This window comes from Metopolophium dirhodum, chromosome 1 (assembly GCF_019925205.1).
Source record: "Metopolophium dirhodum isolate CAU chromosome 1, ASM1992520v1, whole genome shotgun sequence".
Taxonomy (NCBI): domain Eukaryota; kingdom Metazoa; phylum Arthropoda; class Insecta; order Hemiptera; family Aphididae; genus Metopolophium; species Metopolophium dirhodum.
The window spans coordinates 133,526,398-133,550,185 of record NC_083560.1 but is presented as its reverse complement, the minus strand read 5'-3'; the positions used below and the strand labels follow the sequence as shown (position 1 = coordinate 133,550,185).

Genomic DNA, 23,788 nt, shown 5'->3' with positions numbered 1-23,788 from the left:
AACAACAAAATTTCGATATAGGTACAAAGAAAAAAAAAGCTACGATACAAATAATTACATTAGATCAGTAACTAAACATACACCGAAGACTGAAGAGTGAAACCGTAACATTGAATAAACACGTTATCTACCCACTTGTCCACGGTGTATAAAGTACGTAAGTCCATTTATATAATGTAGATAATGTTTATCGTATTATACCACTTCCTTATTTTATACCTACATCGTCCGGTATTTCCAAGATCGACAAAAAATGAATTAGTTCTAATGTATATAGTGGCATGCGTATTTGTGTCCGGTGTCGTCGACTTTAGATTTTCTACCTATACACGACGCACGTGTCGACATATATGTAAAGGCGTAAATACGTATGGCTACTCGAACACCCATTAATTTGTTTAAACCATATTTTCTGAAAGTATTGCTAAAAATGTTTTGGTACAATACGTCAATACAGAGTATAATAATATATTAATATGCTATATTTCTAAATAAATAATCAAAAAATATACCAACTTATACCTAACATACCTACTTTACTATTATCACATATTATGTACAATGTACTACAGTAAAACTTTAAATGTCATCTGTTTTCTTTTATATGTAACTAACAATAGGTACATAACTTTTTATTTTTTAATGTATGGGATTTTAAAAGGGTGCAGACGTGCAGTTAGTATTAACTTAATTGAATATTTTTATTTCTAAATTTGCAAAAAAAGCATATTTAATTTGAATTTAACAGTCAAACTTAATATATAATATTACTTAAGTCTAAAAACTCTTTAAATTAATTAATAGGCTATTTTCTATTTTCTATGAAAATATTGATTTATAATTTCTTTATTTACTTACATATTTTTAACATTATGGAAACAAAAGTAGGTATAAGGTATAACCTAAAGTATTTATATGTTTTATGTAAACTTGTCATAAGGTTATATGACTTATGACTTATGAATGTGTTATTAATCTATTAATATAAAAATCAATAAATACAATTTATTATGTTAGAATTATTTATTTTACTATTTGAGTACAGTCAAATTTATCCACAAGTACTATATATCTAAATATTATCAACATAAGATTAAAATTTTCAACATTAAATGGGGGCAATGGAGGGGCAAAATCAAATATTGGTAGTGTAGTGCCGCCCCTGGAAATATTAAATTTGGAGAATCATGTATCTTGTATTCAGATTTAATAATCTAGTATTATGGTACTTTTTTTAACTAACTAACTTAAACCCTGCATGGTTGTACCTAAAAATGTTACTCTGTAACAATATTTAATTATGGATTTTAGTTGCGATATGACTACTCCATATGATCGGTTAAAGAAACATCGTCAACTGAAACAATTAACTGAGAATGCAGTATCATCTAATGATTCAACAGATGTCGAACTTGACAATTCTAACTTATCTAAAAATTTGGAATTAGAGGTTGATGATATTGAACAGTCTTGTAGTCAACATGTTGAAAATATTTATTCTAATTATGATGATACTTTTGGCCACTTACATAATCCTGAAAATATTGAAGACTGCCATCTCACAGATTCATCTATTTATAACCGATCTCCAGATTTGAGTTCAACTGAAAATGAATCACCTCTGTCTTTTTCTTCATCATCAAACTCTGAAGATAGTTCTCATGAGGAAAAGGACGAAGGAGTTTCTGAAGTGCCCACTATTCGTGAAAAATTACAGAGTTGGGCAGTAAGATTTAGATATAATCTTACAATTGAAACAATCGATAGCCTCTTAGGTATTTTACATTCAGAAAATGTTGTTGGTCTACCAAAATCAGCAGTTACTTTATTACAAACCAAAACCAATAAAAATATAAAATTAATGATGAGCTTAAAGAACACATATGGATCATATGTACATTTTGGTTTAGAATCAGGGTTGAAAAGTATAATTACAGATGAGTATACCGAGAACACTATAAGTTTATTATTTAATATTGATGGATTACCACTATACAATAATTCAAGCCAACAGTTTTGGGCGAACTTGGGGCTTATTCTACACAGTAAATATGATTCTCAACCTTTTATAGTAGCTGTGTACAGTGGCGATTCTAAGCCACAAGATGCAAATGATTTCTTAGAGGATTTCATTAATGAATTGAAAACTTTGATTGAAAATGGTATAGTGATTAATCAACGGATATTTAATGTAGACATTGTTGGCTTCTCATGTGACACACCAGCTAGATCTTTCATTAAAAAATGTAAAGGCCACGGAGGTTTCTATGCATGTGAACGGTGTGAAACTAGAGGTAAAACAAGAAATAAAAAAAGAGTATACCCTAATATAAACTCAAGACGTCGTACTAAGAGGTCTTTTAAAAAGCAACGACAAGTAGAACATCATTTGGGAAGATCACCTCTTTTGGACATACCAAACTTTGATCCTGTCAGATCAGTATTTTTAGATTCCATGCATTTGCTCTATTTTGGAATCATGAAATGGATACTACAACAGTTGATAGGTGCAAAAAAAAGGGTTAATAGAAAATGCAAACTATCTCGCCGAAACATAAGACGTTTAAACTTAAATTTAAAACTACTTGGAAGATTTGTACCTAAAGAGTTCCAGAGAAAGAAATATGATTTTGATGAATTTAGTCATTGGAAAGCTACACAGTTCCGTTTTTTTTTGCATTATTGCGGAGTATTTGTGTTTCGTAAAATTTTACCTAGACAAATGTACCAACACTTTCTACTCCTGGTAGTTTCATGTAGAATACTCTGTAGTCCTGAATTATGTGTTGAGTACACTAATTACGCCAGACAATTATTGGTAAAATTTTTTGAACTCCTTCAAAATTTTTATGGTTCAGATTCGCAAGTAATGAACAGTCATAACATAATTCACCTAGCCGATGATGTGGAACAAACAAAAACAAACTTGTGTGCTATTTCTGCTTTTCCATTTGAAAACTGTCTGGGGAAAATAAAAAGATTAATTGTTGGAAGAAATAATCCTTTGGCGCAGTTAGTCAGAAGAATGTCCGAACAAAATGCATGCACTGAACTGATAAAAAAAAATGCTATACGAAAAAAAAACAATCTTGTAATTAACTCTTTACATGCAAATCAAGATGTATTAAAAAATATAATTTTACGTGGAGTTGAGTTAAGTGTCACTACGCCCAATAATATTGTAAAATTGAATAATGGTGAAATTCTCAACATTACAGAAATTAGAAAAGAAGAACAAGGTATATTTTTACATGGTTTTATGTTCAATGATGTCACTGATGCCTTCACATATCCTTGTGAATCAACCAAAGTTGGAATAATGAAATTAGGACTGTTATCAAGACAGAAAAAAATAATTCCCATTGAAAATTTTAAAAATAAATGTGTTCTTTTTAAAGATGACCGTGATACTTTTGCAGTCACATATCTGCATAGTTCATAAGTTTCATATTATATAATATTGTATATTTGTATTTCCATAACTCTTTGAAATTACTGCATTTTTATTTGCAGTATGAAATTAATATATATTTTATTTTCTATATTTAAGCAAAATTAAGTGCTAGTGATATCTGATTTCTGTTTGTTCTAAATTTTAATTTGTTTTTAATAATTTATTTATTCACTATACATAATATGTACAGTAAAAATAATAATGGAAAGATTAAGTACCTACTCTTTTTGTTATATTTTAGTTATAGTTGTAGCCGTTGTAGGAAATGGAACAAGACAAATTTGAAAAGCACACCACTCATGTTGTAGTACAGTTCAATGAAAAATCTGAAGATGGAAAAAAAACAATTGATCTTGTGCCCGTTTCATGGGTATATCAAAATGATAAACACTTATTTTGTAAATATCCCACAAAGAAAAAAGAATATAAAAATTTAAATAAAATGTGCAAGACATCTGCTGCACATGGCCCATTTTGGAAAAGTTTTGAAATTACTATTATTAAACAGGTTGGTAAGTAAAACAATTCACAACTATTAAGATATATGGGTTTTAAAATAATTAGTACTGATCATCAGTATTCTGCACCTCTCTTATATTGTAGCCATAAATATTGTTCATTTTCATGTTTCAGAAAATTATAACCAGGGAATTAGACGAATGGAAAAGGCTTTTTCGAATAAAGTGGTTCAAAGCAGTAATATAGAAGACTATAATAGTTCCGAAGTGGAAGAGGATAATTTAAAATTAAACGCAGATGAAGTTAAACAATATTTAAAAAATATTCCTTCTTTTAATGAAAAGAGTGATTTAGATTGTGTAAAATCAAATGGTAATTAATTAATTAATTATTTATAATAATATATATCTATATATTATTAATTCATTGATATTTAATTACTATTTATTCATGTTCAAAGCCGACGACAATGGTAGTATCTATTCCAATGACACTATACAACAAAACTTTGCATCCGATCATAGTACTTCGTCTGGATCATCAACAGCACACTCTTTTATTAAGAAGAAATCATTAAAAAGATCCAGATGTAAGTACATAATTTACTTTAGCTACAACTTAAATTTAATTTATCTTTTATTGTTCCTGAAAAATTAATATTATTTATATTATATTAATAAGGCACATACCAGTGGCATGTCATAGGGTTCACAATATGTTGTGCACAAAAATTTTACCCCTAGATGTACAATCAAAAACTAAACAACATAAAATAACAGTTTGTTTTAAAACATCCACATTCTTTGAATAAACTTCTTTTAAATTTGGTATTAGCCTACCTTCTTTTTCATTTTCACCTTTTTCCAAGAGGAGGTTATGTTAATTTAACTAAGAATATAACATATTTTACTTGATTACATGATGAATATCTATATAATATTAAATTATGATTTTAGACCATGCTACAAGTTCTAGTTCATCAACCACATCATCACCCACATCAAAATTTAAAAGGTTGCCATCAGCAACAACAAAAATTATTAATTTACCAAATGAAAAGATACAGTCTTCCACAAATTTAAAGATTGATGCACTTCAAGGTTATAAAAAAGGTACATACATATTGTGTATTTACATAGATTTAGTAAGTCTTATTATCTTGGTACGTTTCTAAATTAATCTACCACTAAGCTGATTTTTTTTTTTTAACTTAAAATGTTATTTAAATTTTAATAATATTTAACTATTTATTGTTCTTAGCTCAAACTTCTTTAAACGTCAAAAAGTTAAATTCATGCAGAACATGTGGTTGTACATGCTCTAATGGTATATTTTTAGTTAAATTCCTAAGGCATTCATATAAAAAAAACCATTGAGTATTCTGAATCGAAACAGTTAACAGTTAATAATTGTAACTAAAAGAATAATCTAACACTGTCCTAAAAATACTATATACAATTAACTGATTAACACAGTTAATGTTTTACTTTAAAATAGTTAATTAGATTTAATAGATGTTAGAATCATTATGTACTAGGTTACCTAGTTGCATTCTTTATTAGTATACTTTTTAGTGATTGCCAATAAAAAAATGATTTGATTATGTTAATTACCAATTTTACATACCTAATTTTTTGTTTTGTTATAGGTACGTCAGCTTCAGAAGCAGTTACTAAAGCTCAATTAGAATCTACCAGACGAAGTATAGAGTACAGAATAACACAAGAGGCCAAAATAACGAGACACTTGTTTGCAGCCCATAATAATGTTGGAGATATTGATAAAATAATGAATGATGAACAAATAAATGACATGCCTAAATTGAATTTGGAAGATTTTCAGGATTTTGATACTCAATTGAAAACTAACCTGGAGCTAATAAAGAAACTGGTAAAATTGCTTCTGAAACTACAGTTTTATTTTAATGATAAATCTGTTAATATTTTTTTTTAGAAATGTTTTATGTTGATAAACATCAAAAGTGGATTGAAAGTGACAGAGAATTTAACTGCGGTTATGCCGCGTATAATGTCTAAAGATGTTCAACTTTTATTCAGTGGTTTTGGGAGAGAGACCAATGGTTGTAAAAAACTGAATTTTTCGGCAACACAGACATACAAATACTTACTAGGTATTTAATATTATTAATATTGTTTTGTAAAAGTATATATTTTCTTTTATTTATTTTTGTATTTCAGAAGTCATTACTACTAAAGATCCGAATCTAAAAATCAAGGATATATCAAGTCAATTAAGTCGATGGTTTTCGGGCGCCAAAGATCGGGAAGGTGGGAAGAAAGAAAGGCAATATTATAAAATGAAGAAATCCAGCGAAAGTACAGAAGATAAAATTCAATAAAATCCTGATTGTATATAAATGAGTTTTGTCATTAAATTGTACATTAAAGATATATTCATTTTATTATATTACATTTTATTTTATTTTACATTTTATTATTATATGTTCTCAGATATATAGTACAGTTTGATAACTAAGATTAGTTTATTGTTTAAGCTATTTGCATAAACATGCTAAGGTTATAATTTACTGTGAATTAATAGTTACTACATTCTACTAATTTGATTATTGTTTAGCTTCTATAATCAGCTAGTTAAAAATACTTTTATTATTATGGCTACAATAAATTTCCTAATTTAGGGAATACTAGACATTTTAATAATATAGTGTCTTTATTATATAGAGAAATTTTATGAGAAAAGGCATAGTATTACTTATTAGGTACCACCATGCTACCACTAGACTAGTACAGAATACTATTGTGCCTGTAACAATAGTTGCTACTGTTCCAGTTATGTAACTTTGGTACTGCGCCAGTTTCTAATCTGTACTTAGTCGGTAATGGCTCAGCACTGAAAGTCAGTACAGAATACCGTTAGCATCCCAGACATATACCAGTACTGGTGCCAACACTGGCTGCCGGTAGTGTGCCAGCATTAGCCAGTACTGGCGCAATGGTTCGCCAGTTGCTAGTCAGTACTGTTCCGGTACTAAATGTCAGTACCGGTCCAGTACTGATAGTCAGTACTGAAAGTCAGTAGTGAATACCGTTATCATCCCAGACATATACCAGTACTGGTGCCAACACTGGCTGCCAGTAGTGTGCCAGCATTAGCCAGTACAGGCGCTGTACCGCGCCTGTTGTGGATTTCCGATTGGGCGGGAGCAAAATTCAAATTAAGAGATTTTATTTTTTCTAAAAGAAAGGAAAAAGCTCGTTCATAAGATGTTAGTAGCTTATTTGGCAACAAAAAGAACATCAACGGTATAAAAACATTATTAGCTAGCCCATGAATGCAAAAAACTTGTAGAAAAGGGTTAGGGCAACTGTAAAATGTTCCATCAGCCGTGACTTTTGAGCATTCGGTCAATTTTTTTATATGCGTATCGGTTGAAAAACAGACAATATTATTATCGGAATTGTTATGAAGTAAAAACGTCTCATTCTCGTTTGTCTGTAATATCATATCGTTCAGTGCATTATGAAATTCTGAAAAAGTTTTTGGTAATTTTGGTAAATAGGCAAGTCTAGTGTATCCAACGTTTTTTCTTATCAATGTAACATCTTGTATTGAGGTTAAGAGAACCAGATTTTTGCAACTCAGTCTGGAGAAGTTTTGAGGGTCAAACAGAGGGATCATCGACGGCTTTTCGTTTTATTGAATTGCTTATTTTTTGTCGATCTTCGGAATTCGGACATAGTTTATCCACCCCCGGGACGGAATTCGGACATAGTTGCTCCGCCCCCGGGACGAAATTCGGTCATTTTCAGCAACCCGGGACGGAATTCGGCAATTGCCGTTCCGTCGAACCCCCCGCTTTTCACCGTCGCACGCGCCCGTGAATGGGATGTTTTGCTGCAGGAATTTCCGAGCGTGACCCGTGAGTCACCCGTTAATGATACCTTCCGGCACGGAGTCGAACACGTACTTGAAACAACGGGCCCACCTCTTTTCGCCCGCCCACGACGACTGCCACCGGATCGGCTCAACATCGCGCGTCGTGATTTCGACCTTATGGAAAAGCAGGGGATCTGCCGGCCTTCGTCCAGCGCCTGGGCGAGCCCCTTGCTCCTGGTGCCCAAGAAGGATGGTTCATATCGACCGTGTGGGGATTACCGACGGCTCAACAACGTCACCGTCCCGGACCGGTACCCGCTGCCATACCTTCACGATTTTACGGCAAACCTTGCAAAGAAATCGATCTTTACTAAACTCGACTTGGTGCGTGCGTATAACCAAATTCCGATTGCCGCCGCCGACGTACACAAGACCGCCGTCACCACGCCTTTCGGACTCTTTGAGTTTCCAGTGATGTGTTTTGGCCTACGCAACGCGGCACAAGCCTTTCAGCGTTTGGTCAACTCGATTATCGCCGGCCTCGACTTCGTTTTCGCTTACGTCGACGATGTGCTGATCGCGTCGGTGAGCGCGGAGCAACACGTCGAACACGTCCGTACTGTTTTGGGACGTTTCGAAGAGTTCGGTATAGCCATCAACCCGGCAAGTGCGTTTTCGCCGCAGATTCGCTCACTTTCCTCGGTCACGTCGTCGACGCGCAGGGCCTGCGCCCCAATCCAGATAGCGCGACCGCCATTCACCAGTGGCCACAGCCGAAAACAAAGAAAGAGTTGCAACGTTTCCTTGGCTCACTGAATTTTTACCAACGTTTCGTCGCGGGTGCAGCCAAGATGCAAGCGGCACTGTACGACATCGCCGTGGCAGTAAAAGGACGCGACGGCTCGCTCAGTTGGAACGACGCGGCAAGGGAGTCATTTCGACTTTGTCGTGAGGCACTCGCCGAGGCACGCGCCTGGTTCACACGCATAGTGACGCACCGTTACGCCTCAGCACGGACACTTCGAACATCACCGTCGGAGCGGTTCTCGAGCAGCACGTCAAAGGAAACTGGCAACCGCTCGGTTTCTTTTCACGCAAACTCTCTCGCACGCAGGAAAGTTATAGCACCGGTCGTACGTGCTATAACTTGCCTGCATACCTCGCCACGCGGCATTTCGTTCACTCAATCGAGGGGAGGTCCACGACGCTGCGGACGGACCATCGACCGCTGTTGTTCATGTTTTCACAGAAGGCTGAAAAACTGATCGACTGCCAGGCACGGCATATCGCGTTCCTGTCCCAATATTTTTTTGTCCCAAGGCAGCTGAACGCGGTTAGCCACGTTTTCGTCCGCATCGACGCGCAGCAGGCGCCACTTCAATCCCGGTACGAAGGGCTTTACGCCGTACTACAACGTCGTGAGAACGATTTCAAGATGCAGCTGGATCACCGGACCGCATGGATTTCTGTGGATCGACTTGAGCCGCGCATACACTAGACCCGAACCGGCCGGACCGACCGAACCGAAAAATATTCGGTCCGAAGTTTTTCGGGTATAGCTGCATTGAGTGTCCCCGAATTTTCGTTCCGAAAACAAAGTTAATAGCTAAATAGATAATTAAATAATCATATTATGTCGTGACTTGTGATAATAACTAGAGTAAACCATATATTGTATCTTCTACAATCAGTTTTCGACAGTTGACGAATGCATCGCATGGTGTGCAGTTGTAAAAAATATGGAATATAATAGTTCTTCAGATGATGAATGGGATTCATTTTTATTAGAGAGCCCGATCTTCAAATCACGGAAAAGATATTGGGTGCATGAACTTTGGCAACAACGAGATGATAGTGGCGAATTTCAAAATGTGTGCACTGTTATAAAAAATTACCCATCAAAATTTTATAATTACTTTCGTATGGATATATCAACGTTTGAATATATTTTAAATGCCATAAAAAACGATTTGACAAAATATTCAAATTTTAGACGCTGCATTGAGCCCGAAGAAAAATTAGCTTAGTTACTCTCAGGTAAAGTTATTTTAATTTTATTAATTTAAAATTTAAAAATTTATCAAATATATAAATATTGTAAATTACTGTAACTACTATAATCAGAATTATAGACTATATTAACTTTTATTATAACTTATTATTTAAAATACTATTATTATTAAAAATATTGTACATTTACATAACTTTATATTAATTATTGACACTCGTTTGTAACTATTATTTATAAATTAGTGTACGAATATTGGCAATCTTGAACAACAGATGATTTTTCATAATTTTTATATGGTTGTTGCGTATAATCTGAATAGCCAGATGCACTGGAACTTCTGCTAGGTGTCATTTCTTCCGATTCAAGCGTTTTGGTGATAATACTGAGTACTTCCATTCTAACTTTCATCTTTTTTAATGAATCCATTTTTTTAAAACTTGGCAACAAACTCATTAAAAAGTGGTAATCTTCATCACTATCAGCATTCTTTTTCGTTTTAAGACGTTCTTCAAACAGTTTTATTTTTTTCCGTTCGATTTCTATTGCTTCTGTTTGATACGATTTACGTTTCGAATGTTTCCTATATTGAGGTGTTGTACTTTGCACATTAGGAATATTATTCAACCCAACTTCTTCATCTTCGTGTTCATTTTGTTCAACATGTTCATCTTCATCAGTTAAATCAAGTTCGCTGTTATTATCAGAATCGTCGAGTGTGGGAATTATAGGGTCTCGAGGTATATTGGTCGCTGTATTTCTAGGTGTCATATTATCTTTCAAAAATAACAACTGATTAAAATATGGCCATTTTGAGGATTGTGGTGTGAATCCTTGTCCAGATTTAGGTTTAGGCACTTTCTTAAACTCTTTTCTAAACGTGTCTCTTAAACCTTCCCATTTTTTCTTCGCTTCTTCGGCTAAAATGCATTACATATTATATATATTAAATTTCAGTAATTATACTTAATTAATTAAATTGTTTGATTAATTTGGTTAAGTATGTAGTAGGTATGTTAGTAGTATATATATACCATTCCTGGCGCAGTCCATATTATATCAATAAAAGATCACAAAGAAAACAATGTGTAAAAAGATCAGAAAATCTAAATGCAATAATAATTAAAATATTTTTCGCAAAACTTATGAAATGCAATAATAATTAAAATATTTTCCGCAAAACTTAATTATTAAAAATAAAAATCGAAATGCAATAATAATTAAAATATTTTTCGCAAAACTTATGATATTAATAATTAAAATCTAGATGCAATAATAATTAAAATATTTTTCACAAAACTTATGATATTAATAATTAAAATCTAAATGAAAAAATATATTAAAAACTTATATATTTAACACTCACCCAAATGGGGCACACGTTATTATTATATATTTTTCTAATCTTTTTGATTTTGATTTCTAATTAGTGTATTGAGATGGTCTACAAAATCATTTCTGTCTATTTTTGTTTTATAATGTCCCCAAGCTAATGTATCAATACCATTTTCTAAAATAAATCTTTTATCATCATAAACACTTAAAGCTTTTTTGTTTTGTTCTACAGTAAAAATATCATGTTTCTTAGTTCTAAATAAATTTTGTTTAACATATTTTGATTTTTTTGTTAGTAAACAATTTTCAAAATCATTAAAACATATTTTATTTTCCACAACATTTTTTTTAACACCTTTAGCTTTTTTAATTTCTTTTTCAGAATCTAAGATTCGATGTGAATATAATTTGGATCTTAAACCTATAAATTCAGTCATAATTTTTCCATTTAATTCATCTTTAAACTTGCCTAAGACTTTTTTGTTAACTAAAGGTAAACCATAAATATTATCTTTTGGATAATCTGAAGTGTCAAAATGATCTAACATAATTTTCATATCTTGATAAAAATCATTAGTTTTTATTTCTAATATAAGTGAATCTGTATCTGTATATAACAATCTAACTCTATTTCCATATTTTTGTTTAATTATATTATAATAAAAATCATACATTAACATTTTAGATAAATCTAAAATACACATTCCTACATATATTGGTTGATTGAAAGTTATTTCACATCTTTTCATATGTACTGCAGCTAAATTTTCAGTAAAAATTGTTCTTCGATCAAAATTTGGTTTTGCAATTAATTTTTCTACTTGGAGTGCATTAGAACATAATCTTATATCAACATGATTTCGAACATTCATCATAGTACGTCCATAAACACTATTATTCATTAATTTGAAAAATTCTTTTTCAAAATCATTCTTAGCTTCTGATCTAAGATTAGTATTAAAATCAATATAAACTTTTAACCAAGGAGATTGACTAAATTCTAAAACTCTGTGAATTTTCTCTATTTTTAAACCTAATTTAATATATAATTTTAGTGTTTCATAATGTATTATATATTTTTTCTTATCATACAAAGTTGTTAATAATTTTGGGAGTTGTTTGTCATCAAAATGTCTTTCCGGTGCTAAAGGGAAATCTGAATGTAGATCATGAAGTTCTTCAGGATAAGTTAAATCGACTTCTAAAATATAACCTTTAGATGATTTGTCAGAAATATTCATTACATCAAAATCATTTAGATTATCAACCCATTTGAAATCTCCAGTAGGTAAATATTTACTCATTGCCCAACCGTAAAGATTATTTGCATCCAAGTATTCTAAAAATATTGATTCCTCTTTTTTTTTAAATTTATCTCCCATATATTTATTATTTGCTTTTGAATATCTTTGACTACATTGAGATAAACCACCTCTGATTCCATTTTCAAACAACAATATTTGATCTATATCTGTTAATAAATCTAATTTTACGTTTGTCATTCTTAACATACAATCCCATGCAAATCCTGGTGTTGTAAAATACCACATAGGATCTAATTTATAATTTTTTAAAGAAATATCTCTAAAATTTTCTATTATGTCTGTTAATAATAAAACATCGATCTTATTATATAAACTAGTGAATTCACGCATATTTTGTATATTAAACACTTTCCAAATTTTCTGTGAGTTTTCATATTCCTCTTTAGTTATATTTTTATCAATGAGAGAACTATAAAATTTTTCAATAGGAGGTAAACATGTTTCATTAAATTTTTCTTCACAATCCATATACTCATAGGGATAAGCTAACTTTCTAGTAACTAAATCTAAATGTTCTTCAGGAAAATATTTACTAAGTTCTTTAAATTTATTTTTTAAATTTAATTTCGAATCATTTCTTAAATTATTTATTAACTTGTCTAAAGAACTGGGTAAAAATTTGAATGAATCTATAAATCTTAATTCTGTAGATATTTTTATGTCTTTGCCATTCCTAGTTACTACACGTGGTATAATTTTTGAAAAAGAAATATATTTTTCCTCATTATTTGCGAGCATTTTTATTTGTTCATTATCGTTCCCAAATTCTTTTATAAATAGATGGGCATCATAACCTGAAAGATTATGAAAAACAATTGGAATAAAACGTGGATTTTGGTAGTTAAGATTACAGATAGAATGTGCTGCTCCTCTATATTCTCCAGTTAAGTGGTCATGATCCCGAACTTTTCTCATATTTTTATTTTTATTTTCTATTTCGTTTTTAAGTTTATCTTCATACAATTTAAATTTTTTAACATCATCAGTATTTTTATAATATTTAATAGTGTCTTTAATTATTTTAAGATCATCTTCATGCAATTTTAATTTTTTAACATCATCAGTATTTTTATAATATTCGATAGTGTCTTTAATCATATTTTTAAGTATATTTTTATACAATTTTAATTCTTTAACATCATCAGTATTTTTATAATATTTAATAGTGTCTTTAATTATTTTAAGTTTATCTTCATGCAATTTTAATTTTTTAACATCATCAGTATTTTTATAATATTCAATATTATCATTAATTATTTTAAGATCATCTTCATACAATTTAATTTTTTTAACATCATCAGTATTTTTATAATATTCAATAGTGTTTTTATATATTTTAAATTTTTTCTCTAACATTGGAGGTATTTCACTTAAATATCTTTCACAAATATGACATTTATTAGATTTATTATAATAATTATTTAATTGTTCTGCATTCAATGATTTCATAGGAACTATTTTATCATATATTTCAGAAATACTTATTTCTTCATTTTTCATACATTCATAAAATACTTGAGCTACGTTTGGACCAGAATATGTTACAGGAGGTTTATAATCACCATTACTATATTTAATATAATAACAAAAATTATTGGGTATATGTTTCTGATAACAATTAGTAAAAGACTCTGTATCATTTGGTTGACAAGTATATATTGGTTTAAGAGTACATTCATAGTCAGCAAAAACCACAAAAGGTACTCTTAAGGAATTATTATATTTTTCAAATACTAAAGTTTTATTATAGGGTTTTGGTAGAACTATTTTAGCAGCTTTATTATTAGCACAATAATGTTTATGTTCATTTAACTTATTTTCTGTATCAAAACTATTTAAACACATTTTACATATTTTTCTTTTATGACCATCTTTTGTCATTTGACTTCCACAAAGTTTCCATAAATCCTTAATCCAACAATAATGACCTTTATTCTCATTATCCTCTCTTAAATACATCAAATCTATATGATTTGTTTTTTCATTTATAGTTACTTCTAATGGTACAATTATATGCTTATTTTTATTTTTTTCTTCTAGGTAGTAAATATTAACAGATAAATTGTTAATTAATTTAACAAATTTTGGAACATCTTTGGTACTTACTGGAAATTCTATTTTAGATTTTTTAATTACATCATCATATTCATTTTCCCATTTTTTATATTTTGTAACTCTTTGTCCATCTTTTTTAGCAGGATGTAAAGCTGAGAGTATTGCCCAAAGAAAACATTTATCATCTTCATTTTTAACATTTATAATAGCATGTTTATCTCCAATGTTTTTAGGTAATTCAATATATGAAGAACCCTTAAAAGGAACATATTTATTTATATTTATTCCCAAACTTAAAATTTGATGAAGTCTCCATTGAGAATTTTTTATTATAAAATCTTCTTCTTCTTTTACAATTTTAATTTTTTCATTTGTATAATAAACATTTAAGTCAGAATTTGTAGTTAAAATTTTATTTGTTGTTTTAAAATTTTTTTCCTCATATTCCATATTTTCTTTATTAGTACCTCTCTTATATATAGCAAGAAACATAATATTAACTTTTAAATTTTGATTCTTTAATAAATGTTTAAGTTGTCCTATTACTGGTTTATCTAAACGATTTAAAAATGTTTGTATATCTTTAATACCCATATTATTTTTAATAATATAAGTTTTTAATCTACTTTGAAATGCTGTTTCTTCATTTTTTAAAACAGGTCTAATCGTGTTGTTATTTTCAAACATTTTTGCATTAAAATTGAAAACTTTATGTGGTTTGGGTATTCTCTCTTGTATTGGTCTTATACCATTATTTTGATGACGAATAGACTGCAAATGTTTAGACCAACTGTTGTATTTAACAGTTATCTTACAAATATCACAAGTTTTATCTGCAGGTCTTTGTATGCTCTCTTGTCTTGTTCTTACATTTGTTGTTGTTGTACCTCTGTATGTTCGTCTAAATCGAGGTATAATTGTTTGATCTGGATCATTGTTTTGATGTCGAATAGATTTCAAATGTCTAGACCAATTTTTGTAACTAACTGTTAAGTTACATTTTTCACAAGTTTTGTTAACCATTTTATTATTGTTAACATTTCCTTTAACTAAAGATTCAATTTTTTTATTTTCCATTCTTTATTATAGATAATATTATTATTTTTTTACATTCAATTTTTTAATAAAAATAATTTTTATTAAAAATAATATTTAAATAATATTAAGATCCCATACTAAATTCACACATTTTAATATTTCCTAAATTTTGAACAATCTTAATATCGTCTAGATAATAGTGATTATAATCATCTGTTGCAATAATTTGATCATTGGCTATATGACAAAGTTCTAACCAAGTTGGTGAATGTAATAGTTTAGAAACATAAGGCTTTCCATTTCCAAAACCATCATCTCCTTGATTAATAATGAAAATATTTCCATCAATTGGAATTTTATTTAGATTATATTTAATACTCTCAGAATATTCATAGTATTCAAAAACACAAAATTTCACATAACATTTATTATTTTTTTTTTGTATACTTTTTTTTATTTCATTTCGCATTACTTTCAAAAAATTAAAATTTTTTAGTCTATATTGATTAATTGGTACACCATTATATTTTGTATTAACTCTACAAGGTAAAATTGTTTGATCTATATCATTTTTTTGATGTCGAATAGATTTCAAATGAGCAGACCAACTTTTGGAACCAATTGTTAAATTACATTTATCACAAGTTTTAGCAGGATATATTTTTTTTATTTAATACATCCATTTTATTATTGATATCAATTTCTTTAACTAAAGATTCAATTTTATTTAATCCTTCCATTCTTTATTATAGAAAATATTATTTTTTTTTTTACATTCAATTTTTTAATAGAATAATTTCTATTAAAAAATATCATTTAAAATTTTGTTTTTTGTAACTCTTGGTTATAAAAACTCCCTATAATCTCTTCATTGTTTAAATCTATAATTTTATAAGTAATAGGATTTGTGTATAAAATTTTATTAACTATAAATATTTCTTTTGTCCAATTATTACTATATTTATTACCAAATGTTTTTTTAGAAGCTGTTATTCTTACTCTATCACCTACACTAAATTTAATTTTTGGTTTAGGTTTGTTTTTTGTAGAAAATAATTTATGAAAAACATCATCTTCGTTAGATTTATTTACTTCACAAGGTCTCATACCAATAGATCGATGTATGTCTTTGAAATTATATTCATATATTAAACTTTTTAAAATTTTAATCCATTTTTTAGAATTTGTAACTTCAAAATGTAATCTCATTTTACTGTTTAATGTTCTGTTAAATCTTTCAATAATTGACGATTTTTCTTCATTTTGGGTGTGATACATTTTAATTCCATATTCTTGCAAAACTATTTAAAATGTTTATTTTCAAATTCCAAACCTTTATCTGCGTGGAGTAATTTTGGTGCTTGATGATTTTGTGATATAGCTTGTTTTATTATTTTTTGAAATGTTTCTGAAACATTAATTCCATCTTTCTTTTTGAGTTCTAAAGCCCAAGAAAATTTTGAAAACGTATCTATAACAGTTATCATATAAGAATAACCCTCATTTTCATCAGAATAATTTCTCATTATAACTAAATCAGCAGCCCATAAATCATCAATACCTTTAGTAATTATTCTTCGTTTAGGAAATTTTTTTCTAACTGGTTTATGAAGTTCTTTAGCTAATATCATTTTATCTGGGTCATTTAATTTTTTATTGGAAATATTATGTCCAATTGTAGGATTTTTTATAAATTTACTTTTATTTGTGTTACATTTAAAACATATTGATGAAATTCTCCATCTACCATTAACTGTTTGAATTTTATTTGCATTAATATTTTTTGTTTGAATTTTACATTTAAGACAATATATAGTTTCGTTCATTTTTTATATTTATATTGAAAAAAATTTTTTAAATAGAAATTTTTTAAAAAAATTATTGAAAATAAAAAAAAATTATATTTTCTAATATAAATAAGAAATGGAAATGGAAAACTTTAAAGATGCTTTAAATAAAATGAACAATGGATATACATTTATAAAATTTAATGATTTGGAACAAGGAAAACCATACAAAGTAAATAAGTTCATAATGATTGATACAAAGTTTGGAAAAAGAATAAGTGTTGTATTAAACGATGAATATATGTTAAATTTACCAGAAAGATATACAAATGAATTTACAGAAAACAAAATAACACGGTATAATACATGTTCGGAAACAAAATTGAATCTTATTTATAATTATGAAAAAATTTTAAAGAATGGGAAAACAAGACATGATTTTGATTTTAAATAAAAAATAAATTTACTTTTATAAATGGTATTTATAAAAGTTAAAAAGGGTTGTATTCATTTAAACAAACCTATTCACAATAATGATAGTGATCATTTTTTAGGTCTCTATTCATTAGTTTTGAAAGGCAACAATTTTATTAATATTGAATCAGAGTGTTGTATAACAATTAAACAGAATATAATACATATAAAAACAGGTAGATATAGTATTGAACAATTGAACAAAGAAATAGAACCACTTATTATATCATTTTCTGATGAAACTAATAGAATTACAATCAAATCTCCTTGTTATTATAAATTAGATGAAAAATTAAAAAAATATTTAGGTTTTAATGGTAATATAGATTTTTCAATGACAAGTGAGAAAAAAATATACTTTCCTATTGATGGTGAATATTACATAAATATTGAAAAAGAATGTGAATTTAGATTAGGTCGAAATGGTCAAATCCCACTAGGTACAATATTTATTGGTATTTATTCAATAGGTGAAATTGAAAATTTATTTAATTCATTCGGAACTAAATTTGTGGAAAATTTTCCTAAAATAAATCTTGAAATAAATAAAAATTTATTAAAAATAACTGCTTCAATTGGTCTGTGGTTTGATGAATATTTATCAAATTGTTTAGGCTTTAATTTTATAAAAAAATTAATCCCTATTAATAAAACATGGCCTAAAGGGAAAGAAATTGTATTAGGTGTTGTGTATACAGCACCAGATATTGCTTATACAGTAATAGGAATAAAAACTCCACAATTTTACACTCAAGGTTTCTTAAAAGAAATAAATGGTATTATTTCTAATGAAAATAGTAAAACATTATTAAAAGGAAATTATTCAATTGAGCATTTAAATATCTTATTCAATTCGATTATGAAGTTGGAAAATAATGGTGATTACATTAAAATAACAACAAAAGATTATTTTTCATTTGATAAAGATTTAAATTTAAGTTTAGGATTGAATGATACAATACATACACATTATGGAGAAAATTCATCATTAAATAATAACAACAAAATATTAGAAGTACATTGTAATATAATTGAAGAATCTATTACACATCATATTGATGAGCTATCTCATTATGATGAAGTTTTATTTTTATTTCAATATAATTCTAATAGTGCTTTGATTAAACCTCATAAAATGATATATAGACCAGTGAGTAAAAATCGGTTTCAAAAAATAGAAATTTATATTTTAGATTTGAAAGGTAATATTGTTAATTTTGATGAAGAATTTATTGGTGTTCTTGATCTAATCAAAAAATAAATATGAAAAGTTTTTTTTCAAGATAAAATATCTTGAAAAAATAAAGTATGGAACGATCTTTTTTATAAAACTTCCTCAACTATTCCTCTTTCAATATCAAACGTATACACTGCACTAGAAATTAAACAAACATAACAAATTGTGTTCTCAGGTAAATTTTTACTGAAATCTACGTTTAAAATTAGTGTACAGTTGGTGACCGCAATTTGACTTTGGTGTCTACTCATGTTAACAACAAAAAATGGTCTCTTTTTAAACATTTGTTTATCTAAATACATTAATGGATTTTCTTCATGTGATTTATAATAGGTTTTTTTATAACTCATATGATCTTCATATGCTTGACAAATTTTCAAATCATTAAAATCAAGATTTTGCAATTCATTAGGATATTTTTTTCCATTAACTTTAAAAGAATAATTTACAACATTACAATCATCAAAAAAAGCAGCATTACTATCTTGATTGTCTAGTTTATTTTTTTGAAAATAAACAACACCAAAAAATGGATGTTTATTATTTCGATAATTAGATGATAAATCGTATCTTATATTTTTTCCAGTAAGATTTCTGATTTCAATACATTGCCATTTTTTAAAATCTAAAATAAACGGTTTCTTAATTAATTCATCAACTATTTGAATTTTTGTTATTTCATCATATTCTATATTTTGCATTTGAACTTTTAATTCTAAAATATTAACTTTACCACGTTTTGCTTTAACATTTTTTGACTCTGCTGTAGCTTCAGTGTTTGTTTCTAGAATCAATGCATCATCATCAGTATTTCTTGTAAAAATTATTTCAAATCTAGCATTGTAAATTTGTTTTATATCTTTCATTGACCCTAAACCTAAGTGTGATAAAGGAATGATGAGCTCAACACTTCCTCCTCCTTCAGATGTAGATTGAAATCCTGAATTTTGTGTAGGACCATTTCCATCAACAGCATAACTCATATAACCTTTTACTGTACTTAGTCTTCCAGTATTCTCACTTTCATCTATAATTTTATTATTTAATTTAATTGTAATTTTTTGAAACGAAAATGCTCCACCATTATCAGATAACATAACATTAGATTTTGCTGGATATTTAGTACCATCTTCTTGTACATATTCAAGTAATAAATAAAGTTTTGAATTTTTAACATTCAGAAATTTATCTTTACCATCTACTATAACTATTGTATTTCGGTTTGGTTTATTTAATTCTGTTGTGATTTGAGGTATATAACTTTCATATTGGCTATTTATTATATAATTATCATATTTATTTAAAATATTTTCCATTTTCTTATTTATATTACCAAATATATATATTTTTTTAAATAAATGGATAAAGTAAAAGTAAAATTTTTTATTAAAGATGAAAATAAAAAAAAATCTTTATTTGAATTACCTTCACGTGTTTTAATTATAGGACCATCTGGTTGTGGTAAAACAAACTTGTTGTATAATCTGATTATAAATTATTGGATTCCTTATTTAAATCTATATATTTTTACAAAAAATATTGATCAACCAGTCTATAAATATATTAAAAAAATATTTGATGATATACCTTCTATAAACACACATTTTTCTAATGATGAAATAATATCTGTAGATGATTGTGAAGAAAATAGTTTAGTGATTTTTGATGATTTTCTAAAAGAAAAACAAGACATGATAATTGAATATTTTATAAGATCAAGATCAAAGAATATTAGTGTTATTTATTTAACACAAAGTTATACTTCAGTAGATATAAAAACAATAAGAAATAATTTGAATGTTTTAATTGTTTTTAATCAATCAAATTATTATATTGAAAAAATATGGTCCGATTTGATTAGTGAAGATGTATCTCTAGACAAATTTAAAGAAATTAATAGAACTTATTGTAAAAAATATGATAAAAAAAGTAAAATAAAAACATATGGTTTCATAACAATAGACTTGATAAAAAATTTAATCTATGACAATGAAGGTAATGAGATTTTATATATCGATGAATGATTATGTTTTAATTTAATTTTGTATAATAAATGGATATCAAACAAATTCAAAAAGAATTAAAAAAAAAAATTAAAAAAAATGTTACATTTGAAGATCAAACACAAAACAATTCCAAGGTAGGAAATAATTTAAAAAACACATCAGATGTAAAGATTCAGACAATAATTAATAAGAAAAAAAAATTACAAAATAGGTTTAAAGATGTATTATTAAAACCTAATGAAAAAGAGACTGTTATTATAAAAAAAGATGATGAAGATGAAGATAATATTAAAAAAGAAAAAAAACAACATAAATCTACAGATGTAAATAAAATAATTAATATTCAAAAAAATTTACAGGATAGATTTAGAAATACAGTTGTAAAACAAAAACATGTAATTGAAGAACAACAAAAAAAGTTGGGACCAATAATAAACGCATTAACAAATGTTAATACAACAATGAATGCAGTTAAAGATGTTGCTATTAAAACTGAAGGAGACATTCAAAAATTAAATAAACCATATTATTATCAACCTAGAAAGCCAGAATTAAAACGATTAACAAGTTCAGAAGAGACTTTTGAAACTCCAAAAAATTCTAGTCAAAAATCAACAAATAATTCTCCATTACCTACAAATAATTCTACATTACTTAAAAATATTATAGAAATTGGTCCTATTGCATCAAAATATATACCAACTGTAGACAAGTCTAATTCTTTTGGAATATATTATATTAGGAAAGAAAATGAGGATTGTATTCCTATGATTGGAAAAGATGAAGTCAAATTTGATAAAGATGATATAATTTTAAATGGAAATAGATATAAAGGAACTAAAGGTTTGTGGAGATTATTAACTCATCAAAAAACTACCCCAAGAGAATTGTATACAGATGGTGATTTTAATATTTATAAAGATATATTATTTGAAACTGCTTCTATATATCAAAATAATGATATTTCAACGGGAAGAGCTAAATCAAGTGGTGGTGAAAAATATAAGAATATGATTAGTGATATTTGGAGAGAATTGAATGGAATTAAAACGAATGAAAATGATGAAGAAACTACGGATAATAAAAAGAAAGAAACTACTGATAATAAAAAAAATAATAAAAAAATTTATAAAAAGAAAGAAAATAATGATGATAATGAAATTATGGAAAAGAAAGAAAATAATGAAATATTAGCTGAAGATAATCAAATAGGGGAGGGTTTAAAGAAATACACAGAAAATCGTATTGAATATCGTTATATTAGTAATGTAAACCAAGTTATAGATAATTTACAGTTTATTTCTGCAGAGGAAAGAGCTGGAAATAATAATTTTAAAAACGAAAAACTTGGTATTCTTCATTTGTTTAAAATAATTATGGAAAACCATATTGATACTCCTGAAGGTATTGAATATTTACTAAAATATGTAACTTGTTTACCAAATTATGTGAAAAATATATCAAAAGAAAAAATAATTAAACGTATACATTTTATATCAATTGAAGAAAGTACAGGAAATAATATTTACCATGATGAAAAACTTGATATTCTTAATATTTGTATTAGAGAAATGGAAAAATTAATTGATATACCTATTATTGGTGCAGATTATTTATCATCATATGTTTCATGTTTACCAAAGAAAATTATTACAGGTTCAGGAATTGTTAATTTTCTTTTGAATTGTTCAAGTTTACCTCAAATACATTGGCCTGGTTATAATTATTTAGGACCGGGAACAAAGTTAGAAAAAAATAAAAAACCTATAAACAAATTAGATGAAGCTGCGAGAGAACATGATTATTTTTATAAAGATAATAAAGATACTAAAACAAGACATATTGCTGATAAAATTTTAGAACAAAAAGCAATGGAAAGATTTTATGATCCTCATAGTTCTATAGGTGAAAAAACTGCAGCCATTTTTACAGCAAATGTAATGAATGTTAAAAGACGATTTGGAATGAATTTAATTTAATTTATTTTTTTGTATTATAAAATGAATCTAAATTTAAATAAAAAACAATTTAATAAAATATTGGAAGCTCATAAAAATAATAAAGATGTATCAATTCTAATTGAAAATAATCAAATTGATAGTGGAAAACATAAATTTATTCTTGAGCCAGAACAAATAAGAAAATTAAAAAACGCTAAAAAAAATAATACCAGATCAAGATTAGAACTTAAACATATTCAAATTAAAAAAGGTGGATTTTTACCAATAGCTATTGCTGTGATTGAAGGCGTAAGTGCTTTGGCTGCAGGTGCAAGTGCAGTTTATACAGCAATAACTGATGCTAAACATAAAAAAAAATTGGAAGAAGAAACAATTCGACATAATAAAGAGATGGAAAAAATTAGATCACAAGGTTCTGGTTTGAAAAAAAAAAAAAAAAATATTGAAAAAAAAATTAAAAAAATGAATAAATTTGAAATAAAAACATTTAGAAATAATATTGAAAATTGTGAAGGTATTTATACACGGTTTTGGATTAAAGAAAATAATATAAAAATTGACCCATTGAGTAATATAGATATAAATTACTTTGGAAATAAAATAAAAAATTATAGAGGATGTTTTATGTTAAATGAATTACCTACAACACCATGGGAAAATGAATGTGGAGTATTTAATTTAAATGATTCTACTCAAAATGGTTCTCATTGGGTTGCATGGAAAAAAATAAACAATACATTTAAAATATATTTTGACCCATTTGGTCATATAGTTGGTGAGCCACCAAAAGA

At 27.6% G+C, this 23,788-nt stretch overlaps 1 protein-coding gene across 1 annotated transcript; it reads left to right on the top strand.

The window, feature by feature from the left end:
- Positions 1-4,536: 4,536 nt before the first annotated feature.
- LOC132932485 (uncharacterized) lies at positions 4,537-6,272 on the top strand. The gene is made up of 4 exons (XM_060998876.1): positions 4,537-5,025; positions 5,562-5,803; positions 5,867-6,044; positions 6,112-6,272. The coding sequence occupies exons 1-4, from the start codon at positions 4,860-4,862 to the stop codon at positions 6,270-6,272; spliced, it is 747 nt and encodes a 248-aa protein (XP_060854859.1). The 5' UTR covers positions 4,537-4,859.
- The last annotated feature ends 17,516 nt before the right edge of the window (positions 6,273-23,788 follow it).

Coding starts and splice junctions, on each gene's coding strand:
- LOC132932485 (XM_060998876.1), top strand. CDS start 4,860: ATGATTTTAGACCATGCTACAAGTTCTAGTTCATCAACCACATCATCA. Junction 5,804..5,866: donor TGGAGCTAATAAAGAAACTG/GTAAAATTGCTT, acceptor ATTTTTTTTTAG/AAATGTTTTATGTTGATAAA. Junction 6,045..6,111: donor GACATACAAATACTTACTAG/GTATTTAATATT, acceptor TTTGTATTTCAG/AAGTCATTACTACTAAAGAT.